Source organism: Cnephaeus nilssonii (assembly GCF_951640355.1).
Source record: "Cnephaeus nilssonii genome assembly, chromosome: 5".
NCBI lineage: Eukaryota > Metazoa > Chordata > Mammalia > Chiroptera > Vespertilionidae > Cnephaeus > Cnephaeus nilssonii.
In genome coordinates, this window is record NC_137076.1 from 17,832,733 (window position 1) to 17,853,010 (window position 20,278).

Consider the following 20,278-nt stretch of genomic DNA (forward strand, 5'->3'; position numbering starts at 1 on the left):
AAGAACATTTGAAGGTGGGGCCACAATGTGCTGCAGGACTGGTTGGGGGAATGAGGTGAAGAAGAAATGAGGGCCCTTTGACTGCCTGTTTTCACCTGTTTACCTGAAGGTCAAATCGGGCTGGTGGCTGCATGGGATCTAGCCTAGCTCCTGCAGAGCCCACACTGATGCCTGCACTCTGCACCTCAAAGGCTAGGGGATAACATCCCGGATGTGGGTAAAGGAGGGGCACAGGTGGGTGGGAGTCCTGGGGACTGGGATGGGGGCTGTCAGTGCCCTCAGGGATGGCTGTTGGGGGGCTTCAGGCAAAGGGCCCATCAGTGGATAGTGGAAGGTTACCTGGGGTGGTCCCAATAAAGCCTGGTCTTCATCCAGCCTCTGAGTACCCGCCCCCCAAGTGGGCACCCACTCTCCTGGCCTCCCCACAGCCTGTGTTAACCTGCTGCAGGGGAGTCCTGCCAGGTCCTCAGGGTCATGGAAGTCCATCAGGTGGCCTTCAGACACGGCCTAACCTCTCAGGCCCCCTGGCCACTCCAGGGGACCCCCTCATGCCTGCAATCTACCTTACACTTGAAACCCCTGAGTCCTGGGCAGGTGCAGAGGAGCAAGCCTGAGTCCATATTCAGGTCCCTAGTCCAGGAACCCGGGGCTGGAGGGTGGAATCTTCATCAGGTGTTTCTTCACCCTAGAGTGGTCAGTGTCCTCTTGAGAATGAGAACAGAGGCCTTCATTTACAGAACCTACTGAATGTAGTGAGGTCACTGGATGCACCAGGTCCATGTGCCTGGCTTCAGGGAATGGTGAGGTCTGAGGGTGGAGGGCTGGGGGGGGGGGGAAAGTGCCTGCTTGCTGGTGCCTCCTTGCCCCGTGTCGAGGGCACAGCCTAGGGGTGGGGAGCCCTGGAGGCTCTGCGCCGGGTTCCCTCCGCTGGAAAATGGGGCCGAAAATGGGTTTCCTCTGCTGCAAAACGGGACGCAACGCGACAACACCAAGACGTATCCGCTGGTGGTCCCTGCCACTGCCTCTTGGGGACCCAGCACCTGCGTGCCCCCACATCGTGGACGCCGCGCCTCGGCCCAGCGTCCCCCGCCGAGGCGGAGCTTACGTCTGCCCCGCCCCTCTGTCCCAGGGCTCCGGCCGGCGCGCCCCCCGCCCGGCTGCGGCGCGTGACGCGGGGCGCGCAGCTCCGGCGGGCGGGCGCAGGCGGTGGAGACAGCCGGCAAGCGCGCGGCATGGCGGCGGCGGCCACCACGGCGGGCCCGGCGGGGCCCGAGCCCATGCCGAGCTACGCGCAGCTAGTGCAGCGCAGCTGGGGCAGCGCGGTGGCGGCGGCGCGGGGCTGCGTGGACTGCGGCTGGGGGCTGGCCCGCCGGGGCCTGGCCGAGCACGCGCACCTGGCGCCTTCCGAGCTGCTGCTGCTGGCGCTCGGCGCGCTCGGCTGGACCGTGCTGCGCTCAGCGGCCACCACGCGCCTCTTTCGGGTCAGTGCAGCTGGGCACCCGGACATGGGCTGGGGGACCCCGGGCCGCTGTGCACCCCTTTCTGTCTCTGCGAGCTGGGTCACAGAACGTGGGGGCCTCGGGCTGTAGGAGCTCTGGATGCGGGGTCCTGGGCCGCCCCGCGCCCTTTTCTGTCAGTGCGAGATGGGGGTGGGGATGGATGCGGGGGTGTGGCCGGACCGGGAAACCCGCGATGTTGGGTCCGTGACACGGGTGGGGTGTTCGTGATGTGGGGGAACCGGAGCACGACCCGTTCGGGTCAGTGCGGGACAGGAGGCCTCTGTGTATAGCTGTGGAGGCCTGGTGGCCTAGGGTCGGTCTGCGGTCTGCGTCCGGAAACTCCGGGCCATGCGGGGGAGGGCGGGGGCTTGGAGCCCAAGCTGGAGCGGGTCCAGGGCCTGTGCAGCCGGCAGAGCCCCCTTGTCTGTGGCTACAGGGTAGGGTCAGAGTTGCCCTGTCGCTGCCTTGCGTCTGTCTGGAGTCAGCGCCCGCCTCCAGGGAGGCAAAGCCCTGGGTTCCTCTGCCTCGCTGGTGGTCGCAGCCTTGGGGGGGTGGGGGGTGGGGGGTGGAAGGGCCTGAGGCTGCCTCCAAGAGGCGCTGACGGAAATGCCCAGTTTTCAGTGAGCCTGGAGAGTCCACCGCCCCGGCTGGACTGGAGGGTGACCATGAGGTGACATTGGCGCCTGGCCTCCCTCCCACCCTTGGGGAGGGGTCTGCTCTGGGAGCCGCTGGGAAGGGGTTTGGCCCCCTAGCTCAGCTGCCACTCCCTCCTGGGCCTGCTGGAGTCACCGCGCCCCAGTCTGGCTGGACGTGGCAGGGGCGCAGGGACAGGGCGCCCAGCACCAACAAAGGGCCTTTCTCTGTGGCTGGGAAGAGGCTGGCTCTTGTTAAGTTGGGATGGGGTGTTGTCTGGCTGCTATTGACCCCACCCCCTCCCCACATCACCCACTGGGGAGAGACCCTGGCTGTCACCCTGCTCAGGGCGGCGGAGGCGGGGATGACAGTGTCCCCTCCACAGTTAGCCCTGGTCCCAATTGGGCTTTATTGCTCCCCCACCTTCCCAATCTCCAGCTGGAAGTGGGAAGTCCAGGAGGATGAGGGCCAGTGCTCGGGAGGAGCATGTGGTCACTCTGGGGCCACCAAGGTGGAATGGGGTCCCCTCCCATGTTCCTGAGGGAGCTGGGCCGGGACAGCAAGGTCAGGTCCCCCCGACTTTGGGAATCCCTGGAGGTCGGGCTCCCTTCCCGGGCTGCCCTCCCTCAGCCTCTCGCCCCAATTCGAGGCTCGCCTTTCCCAAGAATAGGCGGAGGGGCCGCGCAGAACGCCAAAGCTCATCTTTTTGGCAGCAGCCTGGTTGCCAAGGGTTACCAGAGCTGGCTCTGGCTGTCTCTATGACAACTGGAGTTGCTCCAGCCCCCTCAGCCTCTGGAAAGGGGGCGGGACTTGGCCCGGCAGCTCTAGAGCTCCGCCCCCCTGAGGAGCTTGAGGCCCCGCCCCAGCCTGGACCCCAGAGTAAGATTCCTCAGCACCTCATCATTGCATGTCCCCACCTTCCTCATGTCTTCCCTGATGCCCCCTCAGGTCACCCCGTCACGCTGTGCTGCCATTTCCTTGCCTCATTATCTCTTGAGCAAAAGTGAGAATTTCCTATGTCCTCCCCCAAATACCCACTCCATCTTCCCCAGGCCCTGGTTCCTCTCTGGTCTCCCCAAATTCCTCCTCTGAGGCACCCCCTCCCTCACATTTCTGCCCCATGAGGATCTCTTGCGGTTCCAGCCCTCCGCGTTCCCCCAGGTGTTCCCACATTCCCCGCCATGTTCTCTTCACAGGCTCACAGCTCCAGCCCCTCCACGTCTTTCCCTTAACCCCCTACTGTTTGTCATACCCCCAGATCCCCCTTACCCCCAAGCTGCTTGACTCCCCTGTGCAGACCCTGTTGACCTCCCTTGCTTTATGCTCCCATGTCCCCCTCCGGGCCCTCATAGCCTCCACCCTCACATTCCCTCAGGTCCCCCCATCACTCCCCTCTGCACACCTCAGCCAGACAGCTGGGCACTAAGTTTAGCCCTTGGCAGGCACACATGGGCTCTGGTTACTCCGGGCGGCTGTGGGTATCCAACGGCCCCTCCCCAGCACGGCCCAGCTCGGGGAATCCCTGGGCCTTGGTCTCCCCGCCCCGAAGGAATGGCTCCTAGCTCTGATGGCCACCCATCTTCTCACCCACAGCCCCTGGCCAAGCGGTGCCGCCTCCAGCCCAGAGATGCCGCCAAGATGCCTGAGAGCGCCTGGAAGTTCCTCTTCTATCTGGGCACCTGGAGCTACAGCGCCTACCTGCTCTTTGGCACTGACTACCCCTTCTTTCACGACCCGCCCTCTGTCTTCTATGGTGGGTCCCTAGGGGGGTGAGGGATAGTTCGGCTCTAAACACTGAGGAGAAGGGCACATGGGGAGCTGGCCCTCACCAGCCATCCCATTCTGGGTGTCTGCCCCGGACAAGGGTGATCAAGGGGCCCTGGGGACATGAAAGGGGCACCTGCTCAGGGAGGCATCCTGGAGGAGGTGACCCCTTTTGTGGCCCAGGTGGGCACTCCAGGTGTCAGGAACAGCTCATGCAAAGGCCCTGGGGCATGCACAAGCTTGGCACGTGAGAAAGAGAGGAAGGTAGCAAGAGTTTGAGTGTATTCTAACTGGGGTAGTTTATGGATTATAAAAAGCTTCCTCTGGCTGCCATATGGAGACAGCAATCTATTTTTTTTTTTTTTGAGTGAGAGAGAGGAAGGGAAAGAGAGACATCAATTCGTTGTTCCACTTACTTATGCATTCATTGGTTGATTCTTGTATGTGCCCTGACTAGGGGTCAAACCTGCAACCTTGGCATAGCAGGACGATGCTCTAACCACTGAGATACCTGGCCAGGGCTGAGATAGCCAAGTCTTGGGTAAGGATGGGAGCAAGGCCCAGGGGGTAAGGGCGGGACCAGTGTGGTTCAGACCAGCTTGGCAAAGAGATAGAGACGGTGAGAAGGGGCTGCACCCGTGGATTGGGTTCGATGTGGGGGTAGTCAAGGCCTGAGCGCTGGGCGGGATGGGCAGGGGGGTGTCTGCAGTGTCCTCTATCACCAACAAGCCGGCCAGTATGGAAAACATGGCCTGTGATGGGCTGGGGGGGGGGGGCTCTGTTCCTATGCTGACCACCGGGCCGTGTATCATGGATGTGCTTCCTGCCATGTGACATAAACAGCCTGAGAGGGCGCCTGGTGGCACGTAGGAGGGCCTGGCACGTAGGAAGGCCTGCATGGAGCCCCTGCATTGCAGGGTCCTGGTAACCAGCACTGGGTTTACTGGGCACCCAGCTATCTTCATGGGATTGTGCTGCCCACATGGCCACTTTCCGGTGCGCCTTTCCCACGTGGTAAGTTTCTAGAGGAGAAGTTTTAGCTGTCATTCAATGTTCCTTTATGCAAATGAGCCATAACTGAACTCTCTTAAAATTTCAGGCATGGGAGTTGCCTCTGGCTTCTTGTAAATCGTGCTACGATCCCATGCTTGCAAGTTAACTGCTTCTTTGAAGGCTCATTCTTTGAGTACCTACTGTGTGCCAGGCTGTGAGCAGGTCAGAGAAAGCCCCCGACAGACGGTGAAATAGAAAACCTGTTACCAGTGATAAGTGCTGATGGGGAGTGTGGGGTGTCTGAGGGGAGGGCATGTTCTACAGCAATGGGGAGAGCCCCTCCAAAGGTGGCTTTTGAGTGAGACCCGGAGGAGCCTGAAGCAGACGGGAATCACGTTCCTGGTGCATCAGGAGCAGAGAGCAGCTCACCTGGCCAGGGCAGGGGGTGAGGCGGGCAGGTGGGCAGAAAGGGTATTTACCAGGGGGCTGGGAGCAGAGGAGCGGGCTCCAACCAGGACAGGACTGGGCAGAGGAGAGATGTTGATTTGGAAATGTTTTAGTCTGGCCAGTGTGGCTCAGTGGTTGAGCGTCGGCCTATGAACCAGGAGGTCACGGTTCAATTCCTGGTCCAGATGGTGGGCTTGATCCCCAGTAGGGAGCGTGCAGGAGGCAGCCTATTAAAGATTCAGTCATCATTGATGTTTCTATCTCTTTCTCTCCCTTCCTCTCACTCGGAAATCAATAAAAACATAGATTTTTAAAAGAAAAATGTTTTGAAGGCAGAGCTGGTAGGATTTGCTGCCAAACCAGAGATGGGTGTAAGAGAGGAGGGTCTGGGCTCCTCAGTGAAATGGGGGGTCAGTAGGGTTGGGTCTAGGGGCGACCAGGAGCTGGGTTTGGGAAGCCCAAAGCCCTGATATTGGAGGTGGGAGAGGGGGTGATATGAAGTACCCAGAGCAACAGGTGGGACCTATGGAGAGGAGGCTGGAGGTCCGTGGACAGAGCCCGGCCCTTCACATGTGGGGAGGGGCAGATGAAGTCTGGACGGTGAATTATATGCCCCCCTCCCCCCTGCCTCAGACCTGGGGCCCGGGGCTGGAGTGGGGATGCTCACCCACTGTAAGGCTTACCGGTGTAAGAGGTGGAAGACTTGGTGTCCTCTTTCCTAGTGGACTCTGTGCATCGGGCTCTGCGTGCTTTCCTTGTGAAGAGGGACAGAGGCATTTGGCAGTTGTGGGGGTGGGGGTTGGGTGGGCCTCCAGTTGCAGCATTCCCAAACTTTGAGAAGCCCCTGGACGTGTTAAAGTGGGGGGAGATTAGATCTGATTCATGGGGAGTTTTGCTTTCTTTTATCAGGTAAAATGCTTGAAACATAAAAGTAACCATTTTGGCTAGACACGAAAAGACAAGTAGTGTGAGTCCACCTATAGGAGGTCCCAGAGGAGCCAGATTCATAGAGACAGGGCCTGGGGGCGGGGAGGGGGGAGAGGTGTTCAACAAGGACAGTTTCAGTTTTACAGCCGGAGAGGGTTCTGGGAAGGACGGTGGGGATGCTGCACAGCAATGTGAACGTGCCTAATGCTGCAGAACTTAAAGTGTATGTGGACCGTCTGCTTCTGGCTTCTTTCACTCAGCAGCGTGTTGTTTTGTGTGTGTGTGTGTGTGTGTGTGTGTGTGTGTGTGTGTGTGTGTGTATATGTATATATATATATATATATATATTTAAATATATTTTATTGATTTTAGAGAGGAAGGGAGAGGGAGAGAGAGAGATAGAAACATCAATGATGAGAGAATCACCAATTGGCTGCCTCCTGCACGCCCCCCACTGGGGATCGAGCCTGCAACCTGGACATGTGCCCTTGGCCGGAATCGAACCTGGGACTCCTCAGTCCGCAGGCTGACGCTGTATCCATTGAGCCAAATCAGCTAGGGATATATATATATATATATTATTGATTTCAGAGAGAAAGGGATAGAGAGAGAGAGAAACATCAATGATGAGAGAATCATTGTTCGGCTGCCTCCTGCATGCCCCCCACTGGGGATTGAACCCACAACCTGGGCATGTGCCCCGACTGGAATCAAACCTGGCACCCCTCAGTCTGAGGGCGACACTCTATCCACTGAGCCAAACCAGCTAGGGCTCGGCATCGTGTTTTCTGGGTTCATCCACACAGTGTGTCAGCGAGTCTGTCTTTTTTACGGCTGAGTGATATTCCACGTATGGAAGGACCACATTTTGCCTGTCCTTTATCTATTGATGGGTTGTTTCCACTTTTTGGCAACTGTGACGAGTGCTGCTGTGGACATGCATGTACAAGTGTCTGTCTGAGTCCGTGTTCAGTTCCCTTGAGCACACGCCTAAGGGTCTGTGTTTTCACAGCCTTTGAGCCCCCATGGGCAGAGAGGACAGTTGGGAACACTCTCGGAGGCCAGGAGGAGCTGGGGCAGTGCTGGGGGCCGGGCCCAGGGTAGGGGCCGTGGGGGGCCGGGGGAGTGAGCTAAGACATGGGCCGAAGAGGGGCCCTGGATGGGGATCTGAGTGGATCTCCTTTGCAGGAGTGGCCAGAGCACAGATGAAGGGTCATCATGAGGCAGGGGCATGGGTAGAGTCTAGGGAACTTAGGGCTCCGGGGGGTCACTGAGTTAGGGGTGGGGCAGAGGAGGAGCGCCCAGTGAGCAGAGAGTCCCAGGGCAACGGGCAGAGCCCTTGGCCCTGGTAATGGGCAGAGAAGAAAGGTGGGGGGTCAGCGTTGCCAAGAAGGGGTGAGACCTGAGTGAAGGTGGCACAAGTGCCAGGAGTGAAGGAGGCGGCAGGAGGCGGGGAAAGGAGGCCAGGGCCCGCCTGGGGAGAGCCGTGTTCCTTGGCAGCAACAGGGTCTGTGACTTCTGCTGCAGCTGCTGTGCCAGCACCGGGCGGTGGGCAGCGGCTCCACCCGGTTGGGAATTTGCTGGGCCGGGGCGGCTGGAACAGGAACATGGCCGCTGGCTGGAGGGTGCCTGGTAATTAAGAGAAGACGGGAAGGGCAACCCGGGCAGAGTCAGAAATCCTGCAAGGGACTGGTTTCCGGGGTAGGAGCACCTCCTTCTATAGAACGGAAACTGCTCTAGAAAATAGTGCTTATTAATAAAAGGTAACAGGTAGAGAACTGGGCGTGGAAAACCAGGGGCCGGTGCATCTGCAGAGACACGAGAGGTGTGGGGGTCACTCAGGTCACTCGCGTGGAGGCCCCGCAGGTCCCTGATGACACGGTCTGGCTCTCCCCAGACTGGACACCTGGCATGGCAGTGCCCCGGGACATCGCAGCCGCCTATCTGCTGCAGGGAAGCTTCTACGGCCATTCCATCTACGCCACGCTGTACATGGACGCCTGGCGCAAGGACTCGGTGGTCATGCTCGTCCACCATGTGGTCACCCTGGTCCTCATTGTCTCCTCCTATGCCTTCCGGTGAGTCCAGGAGGCGGAGGGCACTGCATGAGCAAGGGCGGGAGGCTGGCCCAGGGCAGAGCTAATGCCTGGTGGGAGGGGGGAGGCATCGGGGTGTTCATGGGGGAGGGTTCCAGAGAGATTCCAGAGGGATGGGGTGGAAAAGGTGCAGGGAGCCCTCATCCCATCCATCCCCCCACCCCCACCCGGATGGCACCCTGGACCAGGTCACATAGCAATGTTTCCTGAACACCTGCCATGTGGCAGGTGCTGCTGGGAGTACAGCCACGAACAGATAAACCCTGAAGTTTGAGAGCCCACACCGGCCACTGATCCTATCCAAACTGCGGCCTGCTGATGGTTTCCAAATCCACCCCATTTCTTTTTTTTTTTTTTTTAATATATTTTTATTGATTTCAGAGAGGAAGGGAGAGGAAGAGAGAGATAGAAGCATCAATGATGAGAGAGAATCATTGATTGGCTGCATCTTGCACGCCCCCTATTGGGGATCGAGCCCACAACCCTGGGCATGTGCCCTTGACTGGAATTGAACCCGGGACCCTTTGGTCCACAGGCCGACGCTCTATCCACTGAGCCAAACCAGCTAGGGCCAAATCCACCCCATTTCTAAGGCAAAGGGATAAAAATATCTCGCCAAGGCCTTTGTTACATCCATCACATGTTGAAACAACAGTATTTTGGGTATACTGAGTTCATTAGAACATATTATTTTAATTTTTCTCTTTTTTTTAACATGGGTGATAGAAAATCTAAATGAGGTCTACACTCTTGTTCAGTTCCTATTAGCCTCACTGCTCTAGCTGCACCCTCCAATATAGTAGCCGCTGGTTACAAGTGGCTATTTCAACTTTAATTAAGCTTAAATAAAAATCACACATTCTGCCCTAGCCGTTTTGGCTCAGTGGATAGAGCTCCGGCCTGCGGCCCAAAGAATCCCGGGTTTGATTCCGGTCAAGGGCATGTACCTTGGTTGCAGGCTCCTCCCTGGCCCGGGCCCTGGTCTGTGCAATTGATGTGTTTCTCTCACATCGATGTTTCTCTCTGTCTTTGCCTCTCTCTTCCACTCCCCCTTAAAAAAAAAAAAAAAAAAGATCAATGGAAAAATATCCTCGGGTGAGGATTAACAACAACAACAACAAATCACACATCTGTCCCTCAGGCACACCACCCTCATTTCAGCTGCTCAGTGGCCACATCTGGCTGGTAGCTCCCCTGTGGATAATGCAGGTATAGAACATTCCTGTTGTTCTGGAAAATTCTTAGCACTGCCCTGGAGGATAAAATCAGATAACAGGCCCCACCTCCCCCCCAAAAAAAAGAAAGAAAGAAAAGACTAATTTGTTTGAAGGTATTAACTAGGGAGAAAAATCAAGCCAGAAGGTAAGGACTGCAGGGATGGGGAGGTGTAGGTGGGGTGGGGGTGTGGGTGGCAGGTGAGAGAGACAAGGAGGTGAGGGGAGGCTCTGCCAGCACCGAGGGGACATGTTAGGTGCTGGGAACAGCACGTGCAGGGCTTACAACAGGAAGGCCAGGTGGGGACAGAGACGTGGTGAGAGAGACCATGGCCCCATGCAGGCTGAGTTCAGGACGCTTGGCTCAAGCCGCGGGAAGGGGGACACCGGGGAGGGAACGGGGACGGCTCTCAGGCTCCTTTAGCCCCTAGTGGGGACCTGCATTTCCTTGGCACCTGCAGCCCACAGCCAAGTTCAGGTAAACCCCATAGACCTGGGAGTGTCGGCAAGTGTACGGGGATCTGGACACAGAGCGGCCCTGGCCTGTGGGAGCCAGCCGTCTTGGTGGGTCAGAGGTCACAGAAGTGAGGAAGGATTAGAGAAAGGACTTCCAGGCAGGCTCCTGGGCCACCTGGGACAGTGAGGTGAGGACCCAGGGGGGCTGTCCCCTGGTGAGTGCAGTCTGGGTGCTGCCGCTGACCTGGCCCTTTGGGGGGTGGGGCAGAGCAGGTGAGCCAGAGGGGTGGCTCTGAAAGACAGGGAAGGGGTGCCCCAGGGGTCCTCAGTGCAGGGATTTGGGCCCTGTGTGACCTGCCCTCTCCCCTCTCCGGCCCGGCTTCCCTCCTCAGGTACCACAACGTGGGCATTCTGGTGCTCTTCCTGCATGACATCAGCGATGTGCAGTTGGAGTTCACCAAGCTCAATGTCTATTTCAAGTCCCGGGGAGGCTCCCACCACCCTCTGCACGCCCTGGTGGCGGACCTGGGCTGCCTCAGCTTCAGCCTCAGCTGGTGAGCGGCGGGAGGGGCGGGAGGGACAGGCTTGTGGGAAGGGGTGGGGCCTGGCAGGGATGGGGAGATGAATGGAGTGGGCAAGGAGTGTGATTGGGCAGGAAAGATCAGAGCAGGAATAGAGATAAGAGTGGGGCCACCACCACCCACCCTCTCTTGCCCACGGCTTCCCTGACCTGTTCTCCCTCCACAGGTTCTGGTTCCGCCTCTACTGGTTCCCACTCAAGGTCCTGTACGCCACGTGCCACTGCAGCCTGCGCTCCGTGCCCGACATCCCCTTCTACTTCTTCTTCAACGCGCTCCTGCTGCTCCTCACCGTCATGAACCTTTACTGGTTCCTGGTGAGTCGGCTCCCGTTCCTCCCTCAGCTGGCAGTCCTGCCCCCTCCTGGGCCGGGGTCCAGGTGCAGGCCCTTCTCAGGCACCCCGGGGGCGGGGCACGTCAGGCCGCGGAACGGCCGTGCCCAGGGCCCGAGGCAGGAGTGCGTGGCCCTCCGAAGGGCAGCGCTTTTCTCACCTGTGTCTTCCCCTCCCACAGTACATCGTGGCCTTTGCTGCCAAGGTGCTGACGGGCCAGGTTCAAGAGTTGAAGGATGTACGGGAATACGATGCAGCAGAGGCCCCGAGCCCCAAGCCCAGCAAAGCTGAGTGAGTCTGGAGGGGCTGCCGCCCCGGGTTCCTTCCTTTAGTCACGTCTGTCGGCCTGAGTGCGCACGTGGGCAGGCCCTGGAGACACAGCGGCCATGAGGCTAGAGCAGACGCTGCCCCTGGAGTCCGCGTCCAGAACAGAGACCGCGGTGAAGGCGTGGGTGACGTAGTAATGGAGGTAGTGCCGAAAGGATAGATACCGAGGAGGCGAAAGGGAGGTCAGGGTGGAGCAGAGCGGTGAGGGGCAAGCCAGGGGGCCCCGTGGGTGGGAAGGAGCAGCCATTGGCCAGACGGGAGGTAGCGGGGGGCGGGGGTGCCACGGGCAGCTTAGGCAGCCCGGGCCCTGTCCATGCTGCTGCTCCCCGGCCCCCTGACTACCCGAGCCGGAGGTGGCCCAGGTGGGGGTCCGAGGGAAGGAGAGAAAAAGGCCTGGTCAGCATCCTGGAGGCAGGACCCCGGGACTTGTCAGCCCTGGGATTGAGCCCCTGGCCTGCAGGACCCCAGGAGTGAGCAGAGGCAGGTTTGTGTGACAAGCAGGGTCCGGGGTGCGCAGTGCCCCAGCGGCAGCGTGAGGGGTGTTGGAGCAGGTGGGGGTCAGGGTGCTGACCAAGCAGGCCTCCAGGTTAGCCTCGGAGGGAATGGCGGCTGTGGGGAAGCGGGGGCTCCCGGCTCGAGGAGGTGGTCAGGGTGGGTGGCCAGGGGGATGAGAGGAGCAGAGATTTTAAAATCTACGTGAAAGACGGGAGACGAGAAGCAGAGGCCGGGGCGTTGCCCGATCGGAGCACGGGGCCAAGGGAGGGCTCTCAAGGCCGGTTAAGACAAAGAGAAGCACTTTGTGCCACCAACATGGGCTACAGGCGGGTGCGCCTCGGCCAAAAGCCAGCGCCCTGGGCACGGAGGGATCGGCCAGGTGCATGGAGATCATGGACACGAGTGGGCTTGGCGGCACGTTGGGTCCCCAGTGGTTAGATCCCAGCTCCGTTGTAGAACTGAGCAGCCTTGCCTTGGATGTAGGTGAAACTGAAATAGAAGAATCAAAGGTGACCCGAGACTTCTGGCTCGAGCTGCCACTTACCGAAATGCCATTTACCAGGCAGGGTTCTGTGTGCCAGTGGGGTCGGGTAGGCGTTCCTTTGGGGGGGGCGTTTGACTGTTGATGTCCAGGGATCGTGAGTCAGGAATTCTGCTGAGAGATCAGTGAGGAGTCTGCCTGGCCCTCAGAGGCGTCCGGAAACAGCAGCGGCTGAGAGAACTCCGGGGCGGGGGAGGGAGGCTCCCGCTCGGCCAAATCTAAACATCTGAAAGCTCTTCCTGCTGCGGGACAGTGAGCCTCCGTTGGAGAGTCCTTGCAAATGCAGAGCCCAAGGCCGTACCCCAGCCTCGCCTGGTGCTGCTCCCTGCTCTGTCTCCCAGAGAACGTCCGGCCAGAATGTGGGTTGAGGGCCTGGTACCTGCTGGCATTCCCTCTAGGGTAGCAGAGTATGAACTCCACAGGGATAGGACAGGGTGTGCCAGGGGACGCATTGCACCGTCAGTGCCGTGGGCAGCACCATCAGGCCTCGGTTCCCCAAGGATGCCTAGAGTCGGCGCAGCTGGGTATAAAGATGGGGTGGTCAGGGTGCCCCGAAACCGTCAGGTCATGGAAAACAAGGAGACTGCGGACCTGTCCCACATGAGAGGTCTGAATGCAAGGTGGGATCCTGGACCGGAAAGAGGACAGCCACGGGAAACGGGAGAGCCTGCAGTTGGTTCGGGCAGGGTCCCGGCACCGGCTGCCCAGTGGTGACAGACGTTCTGTGGCGATGTCAGATGGTAACCGGGAAGCTGGGCAGGCTCCCCTCGAGTTCTCTGGACTATCTCTGCAGCGTTTCTGCAAATCTAAAATTACTCTAAAATAAAAGGTTTATTCAAAAAATAAAAGGCACGAGTGACATACAAAACAGCACTGGATGCTACATTACTTTCCGGGGGCTGCTGTAACCACGTACCACAGACGGGGCGACTTAAACCACAGAAACGTATTCCCTCACATTTCTGGAGGTTCGGAGTCTGAAGTCAAGTTATCGGCGGGGGCGCCCGCCCTCCGAAGGCTCTCGGGGAGGGTCCTTCCTGCCCCTTCCAGCTCCGGGGACTCCGGGGGCTCCTCGGCTTGTGGCTGCGTCACTCCCACCTCTGCCTCTTCCTTCACTTGGCCTTCTCTTCTCTCCTGATTTTCTGTGTTAAACGTCATTTAATTACATCTGCAAAGGCTCTTTTTCCGAATAAAGCCACGTTCACAGGTTCCAGAGGTTAGGGTGTAGACCACCCTTCAACCTGCTAACGCTGTTAGGGCTCACACGATCAGACAGCTGAAGAGAGAATCAGTAAACTAAAAGCTGTGAAGAAATTACCCAGAAGCAGCAAAAACAGATGGCACCTATGGCAGCTAGAATTTTAAGAAGGACCTGGTCTAGCTGGATTCTAATAGGAGACAGGTGGGGAGAGACAGTATGAGAGACATAATGCTGAGAATTTTCCAGAAAGTGGCAAGACATCAATCATAAGCAGGATGAACAGAAAGGCATCCATGCCCCAAACACATCGTAGTGAAAATGTGAAACAGCCGCGGAAAAGAAGAGATGGATGACCTATGAAACAGACTAACAACAAGGGATGCTAGATGACTGTGGAGTCAGGTATCACCCCAAGTGCTAAGACGAGATAACAAGCAACGAGGAATTTCGTACTCAATTTTAAAAATAATTACTCACGCCCTGGATGGTGTTCCCAGTGGTTAGAGCTTCTGCCCACACACTGAAGAGTTGTGGGTTCGATTTCCTATCAGGGCACCTACCTGATTCTTGGTTTGGGAACATGTGGGAGGTGGTCAGTCCACCTCTCTCTCTCTCCCCCCCCACTTCCTCCCTTCCACCCTCTGGAAAAAAATAACGGGAAAAATATCCTCAGGTGAGGATTAACAACAACAACAAAAAACACACACAAAAAGAAGTTACTTAAGAGACAAGCAAACACTAAGAAAGTTATATTTCAGAAAACTCAAGAAGTAGATCAGCAGAGAAACTGATACATATCTGGATAAACATTTTAATTCCCTAATTTGAGAGATATAAAATAATTAGAACTAAAACATTAAATATCAGACCAGGATTGGGGGCTTTGCATTTTTCAAGAGGGTGGGGATTACCTTTCAGCTGTGTTAGGTACTTACATTAACACTATCAGAGTTAACAAAAAGCAGGTACAAAAGAAATGCAAAAAAGAAAGGCTAGAAAAGGCTGCATAAATAATGCAACATAGGAGGGTAGAATCTCAAATATTAGGCATCCAAATAAACACATGAATAATCATGTCAGTTAAGAGATTGGCCTTAAAATATATATACTGTTGCCCTAACTGGTTTGGCTTAGTCACTAAGCCAAAGTGGATAGAGCGTCAGCCAGTGGACTGAAGGGTCCCGGTTTTTATTCTGGTCAGGGGCACATGCTTGGGTTGCAGGCTCTTCCCCAGTCAGGAGCGTGCAGGAGGCAGCCAATCAGTGATTCTCTCTCATCATTGATGTTTCTATCTCCCTCTCCCTCTCTGAAATCAATAATATATATATTTACACACACACACACACACACACACACATATATATATATATATGTGTATATATATATATATATATATATATATATATATATTTAAAAGTTATAAGACTTCAAGGTACATAAAAGTTGCAAGTGAAAAAGGATAAGAAGAGAAATTCAGGTGTAATTCTTGATCTGGAATGTTCCATATGACGCAGTCCTGAACCTCGGGGTGATGGGACCCCGAGAGGTACAGTTCATGCTTTGTGCTCCTCACCCAGCAGCTCAGAAGCAGGTGAACAGATGTTCTTTCTTAACACAGGCACATTTCTCAGAATTGACCACAGCAAGCCACAGAGCAATTGCTCAGAAACCAGGATCATACAGACCATATAAACAAAAACTCAGGTTTGAAAACAGTAAGACACTGACAACTGAGAATCACTTTGAAGTAATGCAGGGAACAAACCGTATGGCAATTGAGTAGCACTGACCCCTTCCTCTCCCAGCCCCTTCCTCTCTTCACTCCTACTCCCTCCCTCCGTTCTCTCTCCTGATTCACCCCCACAGCCGGGCCACTGGTCATCTGGGAGACCATCCTCCTGGACTGATTCAGCCCCCTGGGCTGCCCTCCCCCCATGCCCTGGTCATAATCTGGCACCTTGGTCTGAAGGGCATCATCCTCAGGGGCAGCCAGGACTGCCATCCACTCCATCCAGGGTCTGGACTTACCAGATGACACCTGGCTGCTTTGTGCATCCACTTTTCCAGCACTGCCCCCGCCGTGGCCAATGAGCTGTGACTCGTGTCTGGCTCACGCTGCTGCACCAATAATGGGCCAGAGGGTCCTTGGTGATGCCCACACAGTGCCAGCATGCCTGCTCTTCCTTCGTTCTCCCTTTTCCTCAACCGTCAACTGCCATCACCATCATCCCCTGGCTGACAAGCTAGCCTGCGTGTCCCCAAGGAAACAGGAGTGGCTGGATGAGACATCCACCTTGCACTGGCTGGCTGCTCCAGTGGATGGTCCATCTCCCTCCAAGGCCACCATCCAGGGCCAGGGACGCCCAGCCTCTTGCCTGTTCAGGATATTCTGATCCAGGAGAGAGGCCTTCTTTCCCCAGTTCTGCACCAGCCGCCCACTTACTGCCTCCCTTGCAGCAGAACCCCTCCATTCTCAAACCCACCCCCACCCACCCCTCCCTGAGACCACTCCTGTTTGGCTCGACCAAGGCCTTGGCTAAATCCAGGGTCACCTCCCTTCTTCTTCTTCTTCTTCTTTTTTTTTTTTAAATAAAAGCTTTATTGAGACAGAATTCACATACCATACAATTTACCCATTCACCCTGTATAATTAAATGTTTTAGCCCATTCACAGAGTTGTGCAACCATTACCACAGTCAGTTTTAGGACATTTTCATTTCCCCCAAAGAAGCCTTACACTGAACCCAGGACCACCTTAAGCATCCGTCAGTCTACTCTGCATTTTTTTAAAAATTAAGAATTAGTATTTATTGAACAAGAAACAACAACAGATCTTGAAAACAAAAATATGATGGATGACATTTTAAACCTGCACCAGAAATAATGGGGACAAGTCAAGAGCAAATAGTTAATATGATATAGAGTGGACTTCTCCAAAATTAGGTAAAATGTTCAGAATCTATGAACTGAGATTTAAAAAACGTGTGATAAATGCAGAAATTCCAACATGTGACCAATTGGTAGAGAGCAGAAAATAGAGTGGAGGGGAAGTAATAATGAATACTATACACTTTTCTTTAAAAAAATGTTTTTATTGATTTCAGAAAGGTAGGGAGAGGGAGAGAGAGATACAAACATCAATGATGAGTCATTGATTAGCTGCCTCCTATATGCCCCCTACTGGGGATCGAGCCCGCAACCCAGGCATGTGCCCTGACCGGGAATTGAACCGTGACCTCCTGGTTCATAGGTCAACACTCAAACACTGACCCACACCGGCCAGGCTTTCCCCACTTTTCTTTTTTAAATATATTTTTATTGACTTCAGAGAGGAAGGGAGAGGGAGAGAGAGAGAGAAACATCAATGATGAGAGAGAATCATTGATCAGCTGCCTCCTGGGGACCCTCACTGGGGATCGAGCCCGCAACCCGGGCGTGTGCACTGACCGGGAATTGAACCGTGACCTCCTGGTTCATAGGTTGATGCTCAGCCACTGAGCCACACTGGCCAGGCCCCACTTTTCAATGGGAGAACAGTTCCTATACATGAGACTGTACTTGCTACTCAATCTGACGCTGAAGTTCTAAGTATTTTTTCAAGTCATCCAAAATGTGTCAGGCGAGTCTTTCTGCTCAGGCCTGCCAGCTGGGCCCGGTGAAGAACCCAGGAAGAGTCGTCACCTTGTCCTGGACTGGCTGAGCGTGGAGGTGTCACAGAGCTGTTAGATTCAGCAGGGCCGGCCGGCTGCGTGGAGCACCTGTGGTTTCCCCAGGCGGCTGTGGGACTTCTTCTTCTACAACAGTTGGGTCTTCACTGCTGGATCCACATGGAGACGGCTTCTGTCTCCACCAGGAAAGCCACCGTGAGAACCACAATCGCACAGACAGGCCCCGTCGGATGGGGTTCCCCGCGGTGTAATCTGCTGATGTGGCACCTGGGGAGTCGGTCACCCAGATCGAGAGCTGACCACGGGACTCAGGCCAAGAAAGGAGCCCTGTTTGGTAGCACACGCCGCTGTAGTCCCCAGGGCCACTGACCTCCACACGAAGGTGGAAGCCGTCTGCATTCCTACTAGATCTGGAGCTTTACGGGTGTTGAAGTTCCTTTCTTCACAAGAGCAAACTTGTTAGATTCAGTCACGGGCCTGGGCTTCCGGCACTGCAGAATCTCGTTTTCTCCTCGGTCACCTTTCCCCTTTGGTGGGCTTGGAGGGAAGGTTTAGGTAAATATCCATCTCTTCTTGTGTCTCTTTGGCCAACACACAGCCCAAATAAGAGGAGGGAAAGGAATTCAGGGCTCATGCTGACGCTGACGCTTGACCCAAGGACCCGTCTTCAGGAGGGTTTTAAACCACAGGAGGAAGGAAAGCTTGATGTGGTGGTGGCATCTTGGCTCTGCTTTGCTCTTTTGAAAAAAAAAATTATGAGTCTATTTGAGCCAAACTGATGACCTATGCCAGGAAGCAAGTTATCCAATGCTCCTCTGCTCCCCATCCTTGATGTTCTTCACTCCACCTCTTGGTGCTTCCTGCCTGGTCTCTGGCCGCCCCACCAGCCGCCCCCTCCCCTAGGGCCCTTTCACTTAATCCACCCCAACGTCCAGGTTTCTCTGCCGGCTCGCAGTGCGCCTTTGAGCACCGTTCTGTCTCCAGCATCTGCTTGGCATTCTAAGCCAAATGTTATTCTTCTAAAATATCCCAAATCGACCCCCAGGCCCACGACCTCTCCCGAACATTGGTCCATCACAGGTGAGGGCAACTCAGGGTGAAAACCTTGGGAAACTCCAGGAAGCCCCCTCGCTCCCCTTTTCCTCCTTATGCTCCAGGAAACATCCAGAATCCATCTCAGTTACAGGCTGCCCTCATGTCCCACCTTCCTCCCTCGCCTCCTTCCCCACAGGGGTGCACTGAAGCTGGAAAGTCTAACTCTGATATCTACCGAGGCAACGACCCCTCCCCTCCAAAAAAATACTAACATTGTTTTTGATGAAGGAGGGGCACTTGTTCATAAAACAATCCAGAATCACCAGGAAAGCTCTGATAAAAAGGCATGGGGCAGAGGTACGATCCCTAAAGGCATTAAACGTACTATAGCCCTACCCAGTTTGGCTCAGTGGATAGAGTGTCGGCCTGCAGACTGAAGGGACCCAGGTTCGATTCCAGTCAAGGGCACACGCCCGGGTTGTGGGCTTGATCCCCCACGAGCGGCGTGCAGGGGGCAGCCAATCAATGATTCTCTCTCATCATTGGTGTTTCTCTCCCTGTCTCTTCCTCTCTGAAAACAATAAAAGTATGTTTTTTTAAAAGTACTATAAAAGTACAGGAATTAAAAATGTGGGGGAACACAGCCAAACCATCACACTTGAGGTCACCAGGAGGGAAGGAAGGACTGTTGGAACACGGTGGGACACTTGGTAACCATCGGGAGATTATCTCGCATCAGTTCCCAGGGCAAACTCCAGTGGTTCAAAGATGTTGACGAAGAAGTGGAAACCGTGAACTCCGACCAGAGCCAGAAACGGGACACTGTCATCTGGCAACTGAACTATGTATTAGAAGAGTCCAGAAGCCAGGGACCTCCTTCTGCTTGTCTAAAGGACGGACAGGCAAAACCAGAAAACAACAGACACATGGAGATCCATGTAGGGCTTCTCTATAACCTCACAGATAAAGAGCTCCTGCTGTTCAGGGGAAGAAAGAGCAGCGACCCACAGGAAAAGGGTTAGTGCTCCCAGGACGGGACCGCCAGTGGCTCCGGCCCAAGGGAAGGAAGGATTCAAGTGACAAACTATCATCTCCAGGAAAGTCTTCGTTCTTATGTAAACGAGTGTCTGCTAGTGTCTATAAGATTATATCCCAGGATGTCTAGATCATGAGAACATGTTATTGGTTCAAAAAACTTAATACGCCCAGCTGGTGTGGCTCAGCTGGTTGAATGTTGACCCATGAACCAGGAGGTCATAGTTCAGTTCCCAGTCAGGGCACATGCCCGGATTGTGGGCTCAATCCCCAGTAGGGGGCGTGCAGGAGGCCGCTGATCAATGATTCTCATCATTGATGTTTCTAGCTCTCCCTCTCCCTTCCTCTCTGAAATAAAAAAATAAATAAAAACATGGGGTGAGAATAAGGGCTGCAGCAGTGTAGACAGATGGCGGATGGAGAAGGACGGGGCAGGGAAGCCTGTCTAATGGTGCTATGAGCCAGCCAGCGCCACTGGAGCAGGCAAGCCTGCCCTGGAGGGTGGCAGAGGCCGCTGGCAGGTCTGCATTTTTGGAGGGGAGGAGGATCAAGTGCAGGGTTGACCCCGGTTGAGGAGATGGGAGTGTGTCAGGCAGAGTGGGTAGGTGGGATTTGCTCTCCAGGGCCCAGGGTGGGAAGGAAAGGGGGAGGAGAGAGTTTAATTGCGGGGAGGAGCCAGACTAGGAACTAGGCTGGGAAAGGGAATGTGGACGGCAAGGCAGGCGGGTCAGGGAGTCCGTGGGAGCGTGCGGTCCCTAGGCTAACCGGGGCGGGTTTTGGCCCCCAGGAAGCCGCTGAGGAACGGTTTGGTGAAGGATAAGCGCTTCTGAACCCTTCGACGCCCGTCCCGCTCCCCCGGACCTCACCCCGTCCCACCTGGCCCCCTGGGACGGCTCCCCGGCTCCCCAAGACCCTGGCTCCTTCCAGCTCCGCCCCTCCCGGGTCTTGGCCCCTCCCGGGCCCCCTGCTCCGCACCCCGGAGACCCCGCCCCAGGATCGGTTCCTGCCAGGATTCAGCACCCCGGCCACGCCCCCCG

The 20,278-nt window shown here is 55.8% G+C and overlaps 1 protein-coding gene across 2 annotated transcripts; it reads left to right on the forward strand.

The window, feature by feature from the left end:
* Nucleotides 1-1,232: 1,232 nt before the first annotated feature.
* Nucleotides 1,233-20,168, forward strand: CERS1 (ceramide synthase 1; the record flags this gene model as incomplete). 2 transcript variants are annotated; one of them, XM_079770931.1, is made up of 7 exons in its annotated part: nt 1,233-1,481; nt 3,726-3,885; nt 8,161-8,341; nt 10,422-10,583; nt 10,777-10,924; nt 11,121-11,230; nt 20,029-20,168. In XM_079770931.1, the coding sequence occupies 7 exons, from the start codon at nt 1,233-1,235 to the stop codon at nt 20,069-20,071; spliced, it is 1,053 nt and encodes a 350-aa protein (XP_079627057.1). The 2 variants fall into 2 exon arrangements, with proteins under 2 accessions (XP_079627057.1, XP_079627058.1); XM_079770932.1 differs by lacking the exon at nt 20,029-20,168 and having other exon boundaries at nt 10,467-10,583; nt 11,121-11,234.
* Between the last annotated feature and the right edge of the window lie 110 nt (nt 20,169-20,278).